This window comes from Hetaerina americana, unplaced genomic scaffold (assembly GCF_022747635.1).
Source record: "Hetaerina americana unplaced genomic scaffold, ioHetAmer1.1.p SCAF_51, whole genome shotgun sequence".
NCBI classification, from domain to species: domain Eukaryota; kingdom Metazoa; phylum Arthropoda; class Insecta; order Odonata; family Calopterygidae; genus Hetaerina; species Hetaerina americana.
Genome location: NW_027287107.1, coordinates 1136331 through 1154266, shown reverse-complemented (window position 1 = coordinate 1154266; position 17936 = coordinate 1136331). Strand labels below are relative to the sequence as shown.

Genomic DNA, 17936 nt, shown 5'->3' with positions numbered 1-17936 from the left:
CATAATTTTGTGACACCATGCCCTGATAGAGTGCCATCGGACGGAAAGGGAGCGGGGAGAGGTACAGAGCAAGGCCCCGGGTGAGATACGTTGAAGAAGTGACGACAGGCATTAAAGAGAATAACTCTGAAGACCCGTAGAGGTTAGCCAATAGAAGAGTTGAGTGGGTAGCCCCGTCTTCTCGTCTCTCCCCTCCGCCTTCTTTCGCGGCATATACCCTAGGCTAATCATTTCCCATCGCACCCAACACCAGCTGACGATTTCATTTGCCTTGATCAGAGGCCCCTCAAAGTTTGCCTTCCATCATTCATGAAGCGAGATCCCTTGATGGATTGAATTTCTAATGTGGTAGAGGCAGGTGAGGGGACTGCGTTTCTAAGAATCCATTCCGGATGTCATCTTACGAAGAGCGACGACAAATGGTCTCTCTTCCTTATTGTTCCGTCATAACGAACGTTCTGATACTTATAAATATCGATTCGAATTTTCAATGATGACGGGCAAGCCACGAAAAAGACGCAGACTAAAGTAGAGCAAAGACTAAGGCTAGCATACTGCCCAGCACAGCGCGATGCACGTATGATTCAGACACCAGGCACTTGTGAAAAGAGGATGAACGCGGGCAAGAAGTTTTTGAGATGTGAGTCTGCGAGGAGATGGAGAAAATAAGATGGGCATACAGGAACTCTCACATGTAAGTACAAAGTTTGAATGGAGTGGGGAGGAGAGGAAGTTGCTGGGAGGAATTCGAAAAAAACATGAAAGTTTGTTGGAAGTGATCTTGAGATGTGGTGGGATGGTTGCTGAATATCGCGATATTATAGAGATGAATTTGCGGCAATTAGGGGAAGAGAACAGATAAGAATAGGCTTTGTGAAGGGCATGAAAATTGGTTAATAGCATGAAAAACTGAAGAAGGAAATAATGAAGGGCACATCAAAAGGTTTGACTGAGAGGAGGTGCTCAGAGTTGCATGAAGATGAATAAAAATGGTTGGGGACCATCGAAAAACCCTCCTCTAATCCCTAAACTATTTTCAATGATGATTATGATACGTGTTATCATATTTAGTAATGCCTTTGGTGCAGCGTGTATCCGATACTTAATCGGATGCTGTGGCCAGAGAGTTAGTTGCGCATGAGTCCACGGCTGTCACACTTTCAAATGACGTGCATTTGGATTAGAGAAAGGTGGTCACAATCTTGGGTTTATAAAACTCGGGTTAAGCAAGCTGAAATTCTCGTACTGGTTCATCTCGGCCATTTTCGTGCCTGTTCAGCCAGCCGCCACCAGACGGTTCACTTTCATCCGGTGGCATACACGTAATTTTGTATTCTCACACTCAAATCTTCACTCGTTATGAGTCCAGGATGACTCTCCAACCGGTAAAATTGTGTGTCTTTCAACCACCATTCAAATGCGACTTCACTACGCTTCATGGCATTGATTGTATCAGTAGAATTAGAACCTAGTTACATGAATGCAAAAATGCAGGTTAAGGACTACCTAATCGGGAAGCATATCAGTGGAATAATCCCAGCCAAACGAAAAACACTAATTGTTCGCAGGTCCTAGCCGAATGCGCATCCTCTTTATTCAGGATTTTCTACACGAAAACAAGAGAGTAGTCCACTCATCAAACCTTCTGGTCCTGGGTGAAAAAACTTTAGAGGGAAGTTCGGGGAAATAGTTTATGAGGCGCCGAACTTCAGAATGAGGGAATATAGGGTAAATGAGATATGAATTAAATCATATCTTCGCGGAAAGCCTCCATGCCCGTCCAAACCTAAGGATACGTGAGGGCGTCGAAGAAAATAAATACAAGAGGAAGAAGGAATGGAGAAAAGGCATTGATGAGTAAAACTAGTCGACAAATTTGTATTAGGGCCGGTGTGTAGTTGAATGAACGTCCCCTTATAAGCTACCAGAGTTCTGAAATGAACCTTTTGCAAAAATTGGCATCACTCGTTGAAGTTTTATTTAATTAAATTAATGGCCTTGTTATGCATTCATAACCAAGGCAAAAGGTCAACCATTTCAATGCAAAGCAGAAAAAAATTCATCCACCCCAGTTATCCGTCCTAATACGAAAGAATTAAAAAATAAAAATATTGGACTAATTTGTTGTCGTTTGTGGTTTCACATCCTGCTTATTCACAGGACGTCTACTTAAGTGTCCACTTCTTTGGCAATTTTTCCTGAATAGCTCTGGGAGTTATTTATTTTTTCCTCAGTTATCTCTTGCCTTTTCAAGAAAGTTTAGCAAATAATAAATGTGGATTAATTATCCGACAAATCCAATACGGGCGAGCAAGGTTAGCGCTCCAACGGTAGAAGCCTTACGTCTTCAACCACTTCCTCGAGGACAGAATCTATATATCGATCATGCACTTACATTATATTTGAGACGTTAGCCTCAGAACCCCCGTTTCCTGTACAAGCGTTACCTTTCGATCAAAAGCTATGCCATTCATCTTTTATACCCAATTGTAAGCGCAAATCCGGATGTTTACTTTGGTAGGAAGGAAAGAGACGATTTGGCTGTATATTTTGTCGTTGGATTTGACTTCAGTATATGAATCATTGTCGTAGTTTTTTATCTTAGGAACATTTTATTTGAAAATAAGGAAAATTCGAAGAATTTTCTCTATCAATCCACCTTCCAGGCGATCATCACCATAACTTATCATTTGAAACTTTCTGGTTTAAAAACGAACTAAATTAATGAATCATAATGTATTCGAATCTCATTAAATTATCCAACGAAATCTCATAATTCATCTTAGTTCAATCACGCTTCAGCTGAGAACCAAATTTCTTGGTAATTCAGGAAAAATTTACGTATCAATATCCAAAAATATGAAATTAAGACACTACTTTTAATGGTATTTTTGATAGCTGCTAATTTTCCATGATAATAGAATAAACCACTGAAAAATTTCACGCATTATTTTAAATGGTTTCGAAAATTTGTCACTCTCATTTTGAAAATGACGCTAGTCATCGAAACCAAGGTCGGTTAATTTCAAATACAGCGTGAAAAGGTAGATGGTTTTTTATTCTCTTCTTATGGGAAAATTCAATGAAAATATTATTTTTCAAGAATTTTAAACAGGGAACTAGAATGCCTCAAATTAATTATTAATCCATCAAAAATCAATGGTAAAAATTTCAGAGTGTAAAAGCCTTGCCAAGGCGAATGATTTTTGTCTCAGAAATTTTTGCATTGAAATGTATATTAAAGTTACTGTTGCGGCATCTCCCGCAGTCTCTTTGGCAAAATCAATTGTGCTGAAAATATACAACACTCCATAGTAAAAACCTATGGGGGAAGCTGAAGGTACACATAATATGCATCGCTTACTTTTTTTAAAAACATATAACTGGTATGGCTACAATGCTGACGCCGATGGACTGATTCTAGCATCGTATTGTATTAGTATACGATACCGCAGCGAAAAAGAGAAGGAAATAAACTACCAAAACCAACCGAAACGAGGAACGAATCTTTTCTTCCGGGGGCCATTCGGATCATCCAATAAGTACGAAACAACAGATAAAACTCTTTCTACTTGTTCACTAAACCATTAATTTTATCCCAAAATATCATGTTTCAATTCACCAATTGTTGTAACGCTCCCTGCGATAGACTCAAAGGTCGAATTTTAAGGTTATTCGTGGGTGTAGGTGAGATTTAGCTCAGCGTGATTAGCTTTAGATTAGATAGTACTTTAGTTGGGGCAATCAATGAGAAACGACCTGTGCAAATATTGCTAAAAAGTTTCATTTTTAAAATCAGCTATACTCTTCGTGCTATACATTTTATTCTAAATTGCATTAATCTTTGAACAAACTATTTATATGTATTGCATGGACGTGATCCAGCTGAATTGAAATTAACCCATTCAATCTTACCCCGAATTGATGTTCTGGGTGACTTTTTTGAGTATATCCTCTTCCTTGTAGCTTAGAATCTCTTTCGGTGTTACTCCAGGCCATAACTTTAAGATTGATTGGAAAATGCAGTCATTTTGGAAGGACCCACTCGGTACGGCCATCTCTATATCTTGAAGAATTGACTTTTCATCGAGAGTGCAGTTGTCAGTGAGGAACCAAGACAAATACCTGAAAGCAGATAAAAGAAGAAGAAATGAATTAGTGGCGGAAAAATTATCAAATCAACCATAAACATGCCCATACTTTACGGAGGAACATTTAGAAAATGGAAAACATGGGAGAGATTAATAAATAATGTGGATAAAATCGAGGTTAACGCAAGTGTTTTCGTAAGGTATTTAGTAAAACATATGCCATTTAAATTTCTCGAAAAGTAAATAATACTATGAAAGGGTGAAGTAATCTAGGTAACACAAAGGTGTGGGTACCATTATTGTAACACATTTGTAACGAATCTTCAATTGCGCTGCCAAGCACGTGTGTGATACGCATGGTTCAGATATAAAATATCGATGAGCATATAAAATTATAAGATTTATAATGCCACTAAAATTGTGAATGAATTGCATGTGCCATCTTAAATTTGAAAAGGGAACAGCTACGGTATGCTGGGTAATTAATGCTTACACGAGCATGCCACATAAATTTGATCCCCGCGGGAATGGACGAATTTCCACATTGTTCCTAGCAGAGCTCATGAAAAGAACGAGGGTAATTTGAAAAGTTATAGGAATGGAAAATAAATAAACGACTTAGCTCAGAGAAACTTTTTTATTTTTTAATTTAGTCTCCCTGCACACTAATGCACTTGATCCAGCGATGTTTCAATGTCTTGATCACGCCTCGAAAATTAGATTCCATTCAGGCCCGCAAAATACCCATCTACTTCGGTTGTTAGTTATTTGCTTGAAGAGGATCTCTGTCCACCGAAGATATTTTTTGAGCTCGGGAAAGAGATGGAAATCTGATGGAGCCCAATCAGGCGAATAAGTCGGGCGAGGCAACAATTCGTATCTTAGCTCAAGTAATTTTGCCATGGCAGTGACACTTGTACATACAATTGTGGGCGTGCATTGTCTTGGTAAAAGATGACTTTCTTTCTCGCCAAACCTGGCCTTTTTTGTGAATATTTTGCTGTAGTTGGTCCAGGAGGTTAGCGTAGTATTGTCCAGTAATTGCTTGACCAGTGGGAATATAATCTATCGGAAGAATTCCTTTCGTATCCCAGAAAACTGAAGCTATCACCTTCCCAGCTGACCGTATTGCATTTGCTTTCTTAGGTGGTGATGAATCAACATGTCTCCACTGCTTAGACTCCTTTTTTATCTCTGGGGTAAAGCAGTGGACCCAAGTTTCATCTGTGGTCACAAACCGGCGCAAAGAATCTTGTTGGTTGCTCTTAAAACGGCTCAAACGTTGCTTGGAAATTACCATTCTGATACGTTTGTGATCTTGCGTCAAGAACCGCGGCAGCATAGCAGATAATTTTCTGAAATCTAATTCCACAGTTAAAATGTGATATGCCCATTCAGATGGCATCCCTACAGCTTCAGCGATTTCACGCGCTTTCGGTCGGCGATCAATTTCCGGCAATCAGCAGTTTCGATTTCAGCTGCAATACTTTCTGGGGTAGTGGCCGACCACTACGCGGATCATTATCTAAGCTGTCCCGACCAAACTTAAACTCGTTTGTTCACATGGCAACAGTTGAATATGAAGGAACAGAGTCCCCCGGTGTCCTGAAAGTCGGCATGAATTTTCTTCGCTTTTATGCCTTTCTTTATGAAGCATTTAATCACTGATCGAATTTCAATTTCTTCAATCTTCACAAATCACTACCCGGGAACAACAACAGAGAGGCGTCCGCATTACAGATCTCTTCCCAGAACACTGACGCGTCATGCGTTTGCTCATAAAAGATCACCTAATACTACGCCGGAAACTTGTCGCGCCAGCACTGACATTTGGCGGTGATTACGAATACTTTTCAAACTACCCTCGCATTTCCTGCTCTGTTCTCTGAAATGTTTCGAGAGCGTAGGCTGCTGATTCTAATTACCTAGTTGATTATAATGAAGAGGGCAGGCAATTAGATTAAAGGTATCCTGAATATTACCGAACGCTTATCGAATAATTTAAGTCTTCTATTTCACTATGTGAACCTAATTGATGAGGCAAGGATTAAGTATTTTCCACAATTAACAAAGATAAAGGTAAAATGCAGGAGGCATGCTAGAGGAATCCATCAATTTCGATGAGCAGGCGAAGCACAATAACAATTAAGAGAGTTTATACGGAGATAATCTAGTTTTACTGTGCAGAATGGCATTCAAATTCGATTCTCCAAAATAATAGACCTGATGTTTGAATGAAATCAATGTCAAGTCCGCTGTCTGCGTGTTTAATCGAATAAAGTTGGAACGGAAAAAAGTGAATTAGAAAGCTTCAGATTTGAAAATGCCCTCGGACATTGTTTACACGCTCTATTACTTAGAACCTCCTCAGAAAATCATACATCGAGGAAACTAAATCTAATTACTACCATTGGAAAATGCATCCAGGTAAGAGTACGTTACGGCTGAATTGGATTCGTTCATCAGAGGGAGTATCCCAATTTAGTGGGTCCATACCACTCACCACACACATACTCAACTCGCTACGCCGAGGCCTTCTGATGAACGAGCGATAGCAGACGGACGTTCAGGTGCTTCAACTTTACCTAGAATTTGCTTTGCCCCATTTAAGTTCGTCATTGATTAATTTCTTCCATCCCAGATTCAAACATAGTGATATGTGAGCGAAATACTGACGGATGAACGGTAGTTCTTGAGGTTTGAGTACACGACGAAAATACGCAAATATTTCTCCGGGGAAAGAAAATGCGTTGTAGAGTGAGGATTTTCTGGATGTTTTGAGTCCGAAGTCCTATTATTGCTGGAGAGGTTTCATAGCTCCACATCGTTTATGAAATCCGATGCTTCATAGTACAGCGTCCAACTTCATTTCTCGCGAAATCATGGAATAACTGACGCCAACAGGTCAAGGAATTAGTTGAGATGAGCTTTACCATGGCTACGTATTATGCCAAATCTTCACGTAGAATGAAACGGAAAACAATTAAAAGTTTTTGCTGTGGTCCTTAGTGGTAATATCCGAATGAAAAGAAGACAAATTGCCAAAATTAATAGCGGCAGAAGTACTCGTCATTAGAGAAGGCAGCCGACAGGTGAGATCATTTGCTTCATAAGGGGATAGACGGGTAATTTGGCGGAGAGAGCGTGTTCAGCAAATGGGGAAAGATGGATAGAAATCTAGCGTCGGCATTAGACTGCTTTTAACGAACGACGAAAAGGGGTCACATAATTCAACGTCCCATCCGACGGGACTCCACTCGAAGTGTTCTCCACATACGAGGCATATTCCAAAGGTAAGGGCCGTTTTCTTATATTTAAATATAGGCGCAACAGAAAACATGCAGCGGCTTGCATTTATTGTTTCCGAAACCATAAAAATTGTTTGTTCAGTAGTTGTTTGCCTGTCGGCGAATGCAGATAACAATCCCCGCGAAAATCCTCGCTCAAAATCGGAACCCAAGACCGCCATGATCAACTGGTTCAATTTCCCAGGCGGCGAACTTCTATGCTGAGGTAATAAAAAAGGCAGCGTTACGAAGATTGCTTAGAAGTAAAGGACGATTATATAGAAAAGTAAAATAGGTTTTTAGGAAACTAAAATCATAAATAAAAACGATGTTCAAAAGAATGTATACTTTTTGATGACCAAACGGCCCTTATTTTCGAATATGCCTCGAATAACCTTATGTAGGAATCGGGATAGCAAAAACAATCCTTATACCACCATAGATGTCTCATTAGCACGGTAAAAAATATGCGCTTATCGTATCGCACTTCACGCTGGGCGATATTTCATATTTCACATCTTGTTAACTACATTAAATTGGCTTGCGAACCGTTTTAGCATCGCCGTCACAACACGTTTTCAAACCTGATGTAGCGATGGCTGACAACAAGGCGGCGATGATAGGTGCACTTGGCATTTTGATGGGAGATGAACAAATGACAGACGGAGAGCGTCGGTTTTCGCTCGCCGCCACAGCTGCGGCACCGCAAGAGTTATGAGATTGTAAACTTCTGCAGCGCGGCAGCCTACGGCGCCAACCTGCTTCTTGATTGGCTGCTCTGTCTGCGGCGCTGCAAAACCGGATGCAAAAAAGTAGCTGAAGTGTGTAAGCAGAGTCGGCTAAGGGCAAGGAACACTGCCGCGCGCCCCCTATCCTGAATGTGCGGATTCCACACGCTCGGCGGGACTCAGTTTTAGGGCTAGTTCAACCTTCGTCTGTCAAACCAAACTCCTGGTTGATTACCATGGTTTTCATCGAGTGTTACCTACGCTTGACTCAGACTCTGTTCTCAATGCAAAGGCTCGCACGGGGACGACAATTCTTCCTCTAATATCGGCGGTCATTCGATAAATGCGTCGCGATGATCTCATTGGGCGATATTTCCGACCTTTCAAAATTCCCGTGTCACACACACTCGTGCAACGACCCAGAGAAACCCTCTTCTTTCCCCTCTCCACGAAGTCATCCCCACGAGCGCGGAGGACGCCGTTCGTCCTGCCCCCATGAAGGCGGTGAAGCCTGGGCAGACCGAGGGGCTCTGTTCGAAGGCCGATGAGAATTACCAGCCTGACCCCACTCGTGGAGTGATTGGTCGCTCAGCCGCTCATCGAAAGGGACGCGAGAGGTGCAATACATCCAACGACGGGATAGTACATCCGGATGTTGAGTGTGATCGCTAGGCTGAAGAGCAGCACCGCCGCCTTGATTAAGCCGGGGGAGACTTAGTGATGGGCTGTTTGCTCGGGCGCGTATTTCTTCACTACATTCTAGCACCCTGGATTTCACTTTATTTGCTGGTGGAAAAAAGAGTGGGGGTGGGTTTGTTTCGCAGGGAAGAGCGTTGAACTACTAAAAGAGGGTACCAGGCAAAAATCTCGCATGACATCTTCAGACAACCCCACCAAAAATACAAGCCTGACTTTCCTGCCTGCACCTATCCCTAATATACGTGCATTCAAAATTCTACAGGACTATTTTAGGGGTGAACTGTCCTCAAGCCTATTAAACTGATCTTCTGGTCGATGAATAGTTTTGAACGGAAGACGGGGGAGGACAGACTCATCGAAGGTGTGAAAGGGTGGCTTTATTACAAAAGTTTATTGCAATGCATATTTCGCTTCCTAATAATGTGCAATTCACCCTCTTGATTCTAAAACATGCGGGGTTAAGAGAGATTTCTTACGAGCGTTTTTCATAATGATTACATAAGCAGTGATCATACTTTACTTTTTAAAGAGTATGCTTACATCATTTCGTACACAAAATGAAGAGAAGCTAAGGCACAAAGAGATTCGTCAGTAGGAAAGTTGAATAGAGGGAGTCAAGAGGGAGGGAGGGAGGCTTGGTGACCAATGACACCAATAAACAAAGAAACTTCCTTTCGAAAGTACTACTATTTCTAGTTAGGGACGCAGAATTTAATTAATGAGAGAGATTTAATTTTGAGAGTAGAAAGATCAATTTAGAAAAATTTAAGCAAACAATTATGTGAACTTTTAGAGCGAAGAGTGTAAAAACTCGAGCGTCGAGGAATTTGAGCCTTTCCTGCCTCGTCGTTGCAAAAATCATTCACTAAACTTTGACACTATGACTGGGAGGAGTGATTGAATATTTACATTTCTTCTTCCCAACGCAATAAAACAGAAACGGCAGGCGATTTGTTCAAGTAATTTCGCTTTAGTTTTATGCAATCAAGCAGGATAATGCTATTCCGTCAGTTCGAATAGATGTCTCACATCACATGTATACCAGGAGATGTGCGGAGAGTACTCGTGCTTCCACTTGAGGGAAGAGGAGGAGGGATGGGGCTTGAATTAATTTACTCCCACACCTATGGAGATACCCCCTAGAAGTGTGAGTATAGCACACCAACGTGTACCAAGGTTCATTCCGTGGTGGGCGCCAACTAAATAATGCTCCCGCCATCCACCAAGAGCGGTCTAATCTCGATCTCGAAGAATTTCCCACGAGTCACACCGAGCTTCCTTTGTCCTTGTTAATTACGGACGCCGCGGTGAATTCCACCGAAGGAATACGGCTGTCGAGAGAAAAACTTACGCGAATACCGGCTGTTCAAAGTTATCTTAAATGTGAGTCGTGGAATCCGCCCTACCACCTTCTGCGTGCTATCAAGGGACCATTTTCCTCGAGAATTATGATGCACGGGTCTTTCACACATATTCCAACGTTTTCGCCGTCGCTCGGCGGAGAGGAGCAACTTGAACATCAAGTGCGGATGAGGAATGTGACCCAGTGAATGAGAATTAAAATGTGCCTCTGGCATGCGGAAAAGCGGCGATGATTGGATAAGATGCGTGTGCAGCTGACGTACATGGGAAACGAGACTAAAATCACAGACTTACTGGGACTGAACTGACAAAAGAAGTCCGTTTTGGAGGGAAAAGTACTGGAGAGTATTGGAGAAGAAAGTAAAACTAAAGAATAAGGATTATGGCGATGGGCAGAGAAGACGGAGCGAGGAAGCAGAGTTTGAATATGGGGCCGTGTTTAAGTTTTTATGGTAATTATCTACAGCCAAGGCCCGCGCACCGATAAGGGCCTCAGTCCTACCTGAAACAATCATGAATGATTTATCATACTGTGGTTTAATTGTACAGAACAAGTGTGCATACTTAGGAATTCTTATGGTTAATTTGATGACCTAGCAATCAATGGAGAGTACATAGCCGCGGATGAAAATATAGAGCTAGAAAATGAATCAATTTCTGCGAAAAAGGTACTGAATGTTCAAATGTATGAAAATTTTCTTATGACTAGTTCTTACACTGGGAGAATTCACACACTTTTGTTGTTACTCTGATTGTTTCACAGGCGCAAGAGAATTTTGATGCCAATCCGTACAAATGTGCAAAATAAAGGAGTTCGCTCCTGGGCAAGGAATTCCATGTAGTTCCAACGGAAGGCGTAGGAAGACGATACCACAATAGTTGGTGAACAAGATAATTTTATCTTAATCAAAGCAAGCTGCATGGTGCATGCGTTCCTGGCTTTAAAAAATTCCTAAGTGTAAAAGAAGGAGACTCTCGAGTACAGAGAAGTGATCAGTAGTTTGGAACCTAATGGAAATTTTTCCATGAAGATTTTTCCATCTGGCGCTCTCCCGGGAAATAATTTGAGTGAATATTTCTCGAGTTCACCACCGGTTCAGGTTGGCAATATGGTCAAAGTTACGATTGACGAATTATTAATCGAAACCTCAACCATGGAAGACATCACATGATGAGCCCGAGAATCATTCAGCCAGAAAATTTTTATATTTTCAAAGAGAAAAATAAATCAAATGAAAAATTCGTTTTCTGGGTTTCCCGATTTAAGACCAAAATGTTGAGTGCTTGTTGGAGAAGCAGGAACGCATACTGTGGGCGTAAGCTTATCACATCAAAACATGAAACTATTGCTTGCCGGAGGAAGACTAGAGCAGCTTCTTAAGCTGGAAAAGAATTTGCCTTTCTTATTGAAGACGAAGGGAGGGCGTCACATTTGATTGTCTCTCGTGTGAACTCACCGTGAGAAAGCTAATAATTTTCTAATTACGATCACGTGTCTGAACCAAAGTGTTTACAAATTTGTAACGGAAATTTTTTTGAAGATTATTTCATGGCATCTGTTATGCACAGAAAGTAAACTCAAAATGATAGATGTTTCATGAAAATAATTTCAAAATCACCAAATGATTTTATTGAAGACTTCACTGAAAACATTCCTCACCTTCTCACGCATCATTATATATGTAGAAAAGAGACAGTCGGAATACCTTCCAGACTCAAGACAGCCCATCAAAAAAGGATGATTCTGATTGGCAACTTGTCGGATAAAACGCTTTCTTGCATGATAAATAATAAATGGTCAGATTTAAATGCACGTCTTTGCCTGCTAATATCGTCCGAACGGCAAGTATGCCCTTTTAATTTTGTAATCGTTTCATATTGTCTTTTCCACGTCACAGGCACCGTATACTCATTGCAAAAAAATCTCGTAAACTTTCTGAAAGCTAAAATTCCGTTTTTCAGGAAAATCATATTCTTCTTCTCCGGAGCAGCAGCGCAATATAAAAATCGATACTAGGTTATAGATTCATTTTGCCTAGAAAAGGGTTTTATTGTTCCAGTGGAGTGGGATGATTCCATCTCGTCCCATGGAAAAGGTCCCAGCGACGGTGGAAATTCGTTCCGTGAACGATAAAGGTTTTCTGGATCATATCAATTTTGGAAGAGAAGCTTCAAGAGTGAGTATTTGAGAAATTGCCTTAAAAATATTTCACTATTGCTCATAAAATTAATGATAAATTAAGATTTTATTGGAAGCATTTTATTTTTGCACTTGATCACACTTTCTTCATCTGCGAAAGAACTAATGACTTTTACTACGCATTATAATGGAGTTGGATGTACAATATTGGATGATTTGGGCCCTTGCAGGCGTATAGACGAAGTTTTCAATTTTTCATTCAATATGGAACAATTGTTTATTCGCAAGACAATACCTTGGAACTCAGATTCGGATGGTTTGTGTTACAGAAATTTTCAAAACAATATGAGATCGTCCTGACAGTTCGTTTGTTGAATATACGTCCAGATAAATTAACTGTAGCCAACTCGCAATGAAATAGCCATTTGTTGATTGATCCAAATACCACATTATTCTCAATGCGTCTGGAATAAAAGGAGATATAGTTGTTTTGGTAACATTTTAGTCGAGGCAAATGAAATAAAAATCAATACCGACCAATCTGCATCATCTTTTATGAGATAATCACGGACCTATCAGAAACAGATAAGTAGGGCAGCGTGATATTTGGAGTGCGCCCTTGATAATAACGCAGTTTTGGGCCGAGGCCGGAATAGCTCGCGGCACGCGACCGCAGGACCGCGCGTTTGCTGCGAATTTAAACGTCAAGATTGATCGCTCCCGTCACAGCCACATGTTCCATTGGTGGAAATTTTTGACACGCAGAAAACTTCATGGGGAGAATCCAATGTAAAATGGGTGCGACTGGCTTCTTATGATTTCGAACTCCCTTTGCACGCGGGGAGTCACGGAAGAAAATGCAAGGTGTACGGAAAAAAATACGTGTTCGATGGGTGAAGAGAGGGAGTCACCTCCAATAGCCGAAGAATCAATAGAACTCCTTACATAACCAATGCATCTCCTGACTTCGTGAACGACGATTGGACAACCCGACTTGATGCCCATTGGAATGAATGGCCTCGCGCGTTATTTTCCGCTGAGCGTAAAATTTCCTCGAGTCCCTTGCCCACTCCCTACTCATACAACCCCGCGGGACGAATCAAAAACACAATTCCACCATGCCCCCCACCCCTTCCCGTCCCAACACCCCTAACACCTCCCATACCATAAGAGCCTTGGTAATTTCAATCGCTCATTGTGTGATTTGCCAATGCCGATGAAAAAATGCTAATTTCACAGTTTTTTTCAAGATAAATTACTTCCATCCTTAATCTCAGAGTAGTTCTGGCGGAAATGGTATTTAATACATGGAGTGTTGAAAGATGCAGAATTATGACCAACTACTCCCCGGTTCGTTATAAGTACCTTTTGGAATTTCACTGGCAGATCCTATTCTGGCCCCTCGGTCGTAATTTTCATCTTGTTCTATTAAGAGCACATGGTCCAGATGCCAATATTTACTTCGACTTCAATTCTTAATTAAGTTGTCACTTCCATTACAATAACTATTTTTGAGGCACATAATCACAAAATCACGATTTTTCCCTAAAGGAAATATTATCAAATGAAACAGCATTACAATTCTCGCTAAAGCTGAGCGATTTTGAAGAAAAATAACCCTTCCGATTACATCACTGGATATTTAACATAAATTTTATATCACAGTTGCTACAAAAACCCTATTGCAAACAGATGAGAGATGAATTATCACTTTGTTTGCGCATTGAGATGCAGTTCGCTCGCACACATACGACGAATTTTGGAAACTTGATCACAGCCTCAAAAGGCACATTGGCACGGAGCCCTACAGACATTAAATGCTGTACTTACGGCTTCAATCAGAGGCTGAGCTCTTTTAATTGCATTGATTGCTCTGACGTATTCAAAAATGGGTGATTGCTGTTTTTCCGCTCTTTCACCCCCGTCGTCGAAAATATTTACTCTCGGTTTTCCCTGAATCTTAGTGAAGGGCCACAGAAGAGCCAATTACTATTCACCGACAGAGACGTCACTCTGCAGTAACCTCATTACCCAAGACTTGTATCCTTCTTTGTGTGTGGCAATAGAATTATCGAATCCACCCGACACCTGTAGCCGCAATACTGCAAACGGCCACTTGGAAATCCAGGTACTTCATCGAATGTTATCAGGTTTGACACTCATAATCTTTACTTACGGACATTATACACACTAACACCAAGATAACCTCTTGTTACAATATTTTTGTCCCACGTAAAACTCGCATGAAAATTTGAACTGTTAAACTTGGCTTCAATTTTAAATACTGACATTTTTCGACAAACACCAAATAGAGAAGGTGGAATAACTCTATGAATTAATTTTTCGCCACAATTGCGGAAACTCACAAAATTACTATAACGCTAGTTTTTAGGCATAATATAATTTACCATCATGCCAATGGAAGGTATATGTTGGATGATCCTTAAACACTTTTACGGATCGCACATGATTCTCTTTGTTCACCACCCTCTTCCTTTCATCACACCTTCCTTCGGTATACCTGCCGTCCAAAAAGCAATCTCTCGCTCTTCCTCTTCTCCTTTCCCTCTATATTCCTCTCAAATTGATGCTCTTCAACGTCCCACTAGCTATCGGCATCTCCTGCATCTATATATATTGCCTCTCCGGAATTTCACCCAGGAATCTCCTCTCTCCACCTTCACATGTCTAAAGCTGCGCCCAAACTAGTTAGGGATAAGTAGGGAGCATGCTTTTAGGTGCCTATTGGAAAGACAGCTTGAGTTTGGACATCCTATGCAGTAGCACTGCCATCTTTGTAGCTAAGAATAAGGATTACACAGATGATTTCCGAATGCTAATATTTTCATTTTTGACATATAGCTTGTGCTAATATTTTTGTGTCGTTAAAAATGGTGGTTTTTGCGTAATTCTGAGTTCAATTCATTCGGCAGGCTTTTATTAATATTTTCCATTTCTTTCTTTTAATTAAGTAGCTTGGGGGATTTTTGGCACAAGTTTCGTATTCGTTTATAATTATAGGACCACATTTAAGTCTTCAGAGATGATGTTTTTTTTTATATTTCGCTCCAATTAATAGGCCAGATAGCATTACATTTCAATAATTTTAAACTTCTTATCGTATTCTACGGTATTTTACTCCAGGTTAATTTTTCGGTCGTTGATGTCTTGTCAGTAATATTTTTAAGATACGCTTTGTTTCGTGTGCCGATTGTATTTTGTTCATATTTACATATTTAATTTTCTTGCCAAATGTTTCATGCTTTTATATTAAGCTTTGGTTCAATTAAATATTTATTCTACAATTAGTCTTTGTTAGCGCTTTTACATTTTTGTTGGCTTCATTACTTTGTGGGCTTACGAAGTGAAACGATGACACCTTGTGCTGAGGTTTGGCGAAGGCTCTATGATTACCCAGTTGGATTCATGCAGATAGCTATATTTTCACTAAGGGCATTAACAAGTGCTTACACTCTCCAAACACTTGAAGATTATTTTCCGTAATGTTTATATACCAAAATAAGATTTAAAAACCACACAAACCAGGGATGGATACAAATACGATGACAAAGACGATGTTCTTGGTCACGAAACGAGGCACTAAACAAAGAGAGATGTTCTTACCAGTAAATTTCAAATAACTGCATACAATAACTTGATAAAATAAATTCATTATAAGACTATATTCATGCGGAAGACACCAAAATTCTCTTGCCTATAGAAAGCTCCACATTTCCCCACCTCGCGTCAATAAAGCCTTCATTTTTTTCAAAGAGTAAAAGTGTACTCTCTCAAAGATATAACCAATGTTACGGTATTGCGACCAACATATATAATACAGTCCCGCCACGGTGATTGTTCTCCTGGTAGTTGTCCCGCATCTATCACTTGGAATTATGGGGTTACAATATGGCGTATTTGGGATACACTTATTTTGTTCTCAATCCGGGCGCCAAAACAGGTGCCTAAATTTGCGCCCTCTCGCTGCCTAACGAGTTAGGACACCCTTCAAGATGGTGTCCACTCTAAATTGACTAAATCCTAAGGCGGCTAAATGAGGAGTCTGAATGCAGCTTAAAACTTCCACTTTAATATCCCTCCGCGTGCAACTTATTTTCTCTGTTCTCCGCCATTCCTCAAAACCTTCTAACTTACGCTCATTATGTTAATATTATTTATGCTGTCACTGTATACGTCACTATGTATTCATATGTGTACTTATGTCACTTGCGTGAATGTCACTTAAATATCTGAACCAAAGCATTTTGGAGCTTGGTTCAGAAAATATTCGTCAGACTTGGGAGTCAAGGTTCTGTTTCGACGGCTGTCAATAAGTAGCTAGCTAGACACCGTTTTTAGTAAAACACAGGATTAGACACAAATACCATAATTATAGCCAAATAGTATTTTAGTTAGAGATCTTTGAAAAAAAGCACCCAAAGAGAAAGGTAAACCGGATCACTCATTTCACTCTTCAGTTAAACGATGATATAGGATGTAATTATGCCGCATTTTATCGATCGTGCATTTAAAATATTATATACATCATTTTAATGCGCAATGATACTTTAAATATGTATCACCGGGACTCACTTCCGTGGTTAGAAATTTCGTGGAATCGTTATGTATGGTTAGCCGATGGAGTCTCTTCTTTCAAACGCGGGTTGTTTATGCACATATTTAGTATCCCGTCAACAGGTAATAAATGGCGTACGCAGATATTGGAATAAGAAATCCAACAGGGATATGTTGAGTGAGGTGGCGAGGTGCGTGTGCTTTGGTGAGAAGAGAGGTCGCCGAAATTGGAGAGTGGATTAGTGCAACTACGCGGTTTCCGGCTAACAGAAATATTGCACTCATTTCTTTAAGATTCGGGAAGCTTTAAATAACTCTTCCATCATCAACGACTACCAATCCGTCAATTAGTAATTAGCAGCTCTGTAAACTCTCTGTCACCTGCCAATATATTAATTTCTTCGTATTGCCTTGTGTTGACATCTGTTACCTACGTCTCATAATTTATCTACGGACATTCTCATAATACTTCCCCTTATGGTAGTTTTAATTATCGTCTTCAAAAAGCTGCCGTGCCTCTGGACATGTTCACTTATTTTTCTCCTTAGAAGTGCGTGGCTAAAAATTCTTGCTTTAAACTCTCTTATATGCATTTCAGTATTAGCTATCCATTTTTCTCTTGGTTATTTGCCAAACGATATTGTTTTCAACATCCATGACTAGCACCATATTTCTACAGTTTCTCAGCCTCATGCCTCCACTAATACTGGTATTCACGTCATACAGTCGTGGAAAATTAAACGTCATAACGGTGTTGACTATTTTATACCAGCCGTAAATAAAAGGAGTAGATTCCATTTTTACAGTAAACAAGAGGCATCTCATCCACCGAATAAATACTCGAATGTTTTCAATTAAACGAAAAATATTGAATTTCATATATTTCACACATGGCGTAGACGTACTGACGGGAATATTTACAGGAAATAATTGCCCCCTGAGGCCAAAAGTGTAACGGATGAAAGTACAAACGAAAAAGGTTGTCTGGCGACGCGTCGATTTTCACCCAATTATGTGTCTAGCTATTATAGGATTCTTATTAAAGTTTTTCAAA

The 17936-nt window shown here is 40.2% G+C and overlaps 1 protein-coding gene across 1 annotated transcript in view; it reads right to left on the bottom strand.

Annotated features, from left to right (window-relative positions):
• The window catches only part of LOC139694627 (patched domain-containing protein 3-like), a 278330-nt gene that overhangs the window by 43042 nt on the left and 217352 nt on the right, over window positions 1-17936 (bottom strand). The window contains exon 4 of the mRNA XM_071593110.1: window positions 3916-4125. Within this exon, the coding sequence (XP_071449211.1) occupies window positions 3916-4125 (210 nt within the window). The remainder of the gene's footprint in view (window positions 1-3915; window positions 4126-17936) is intronic.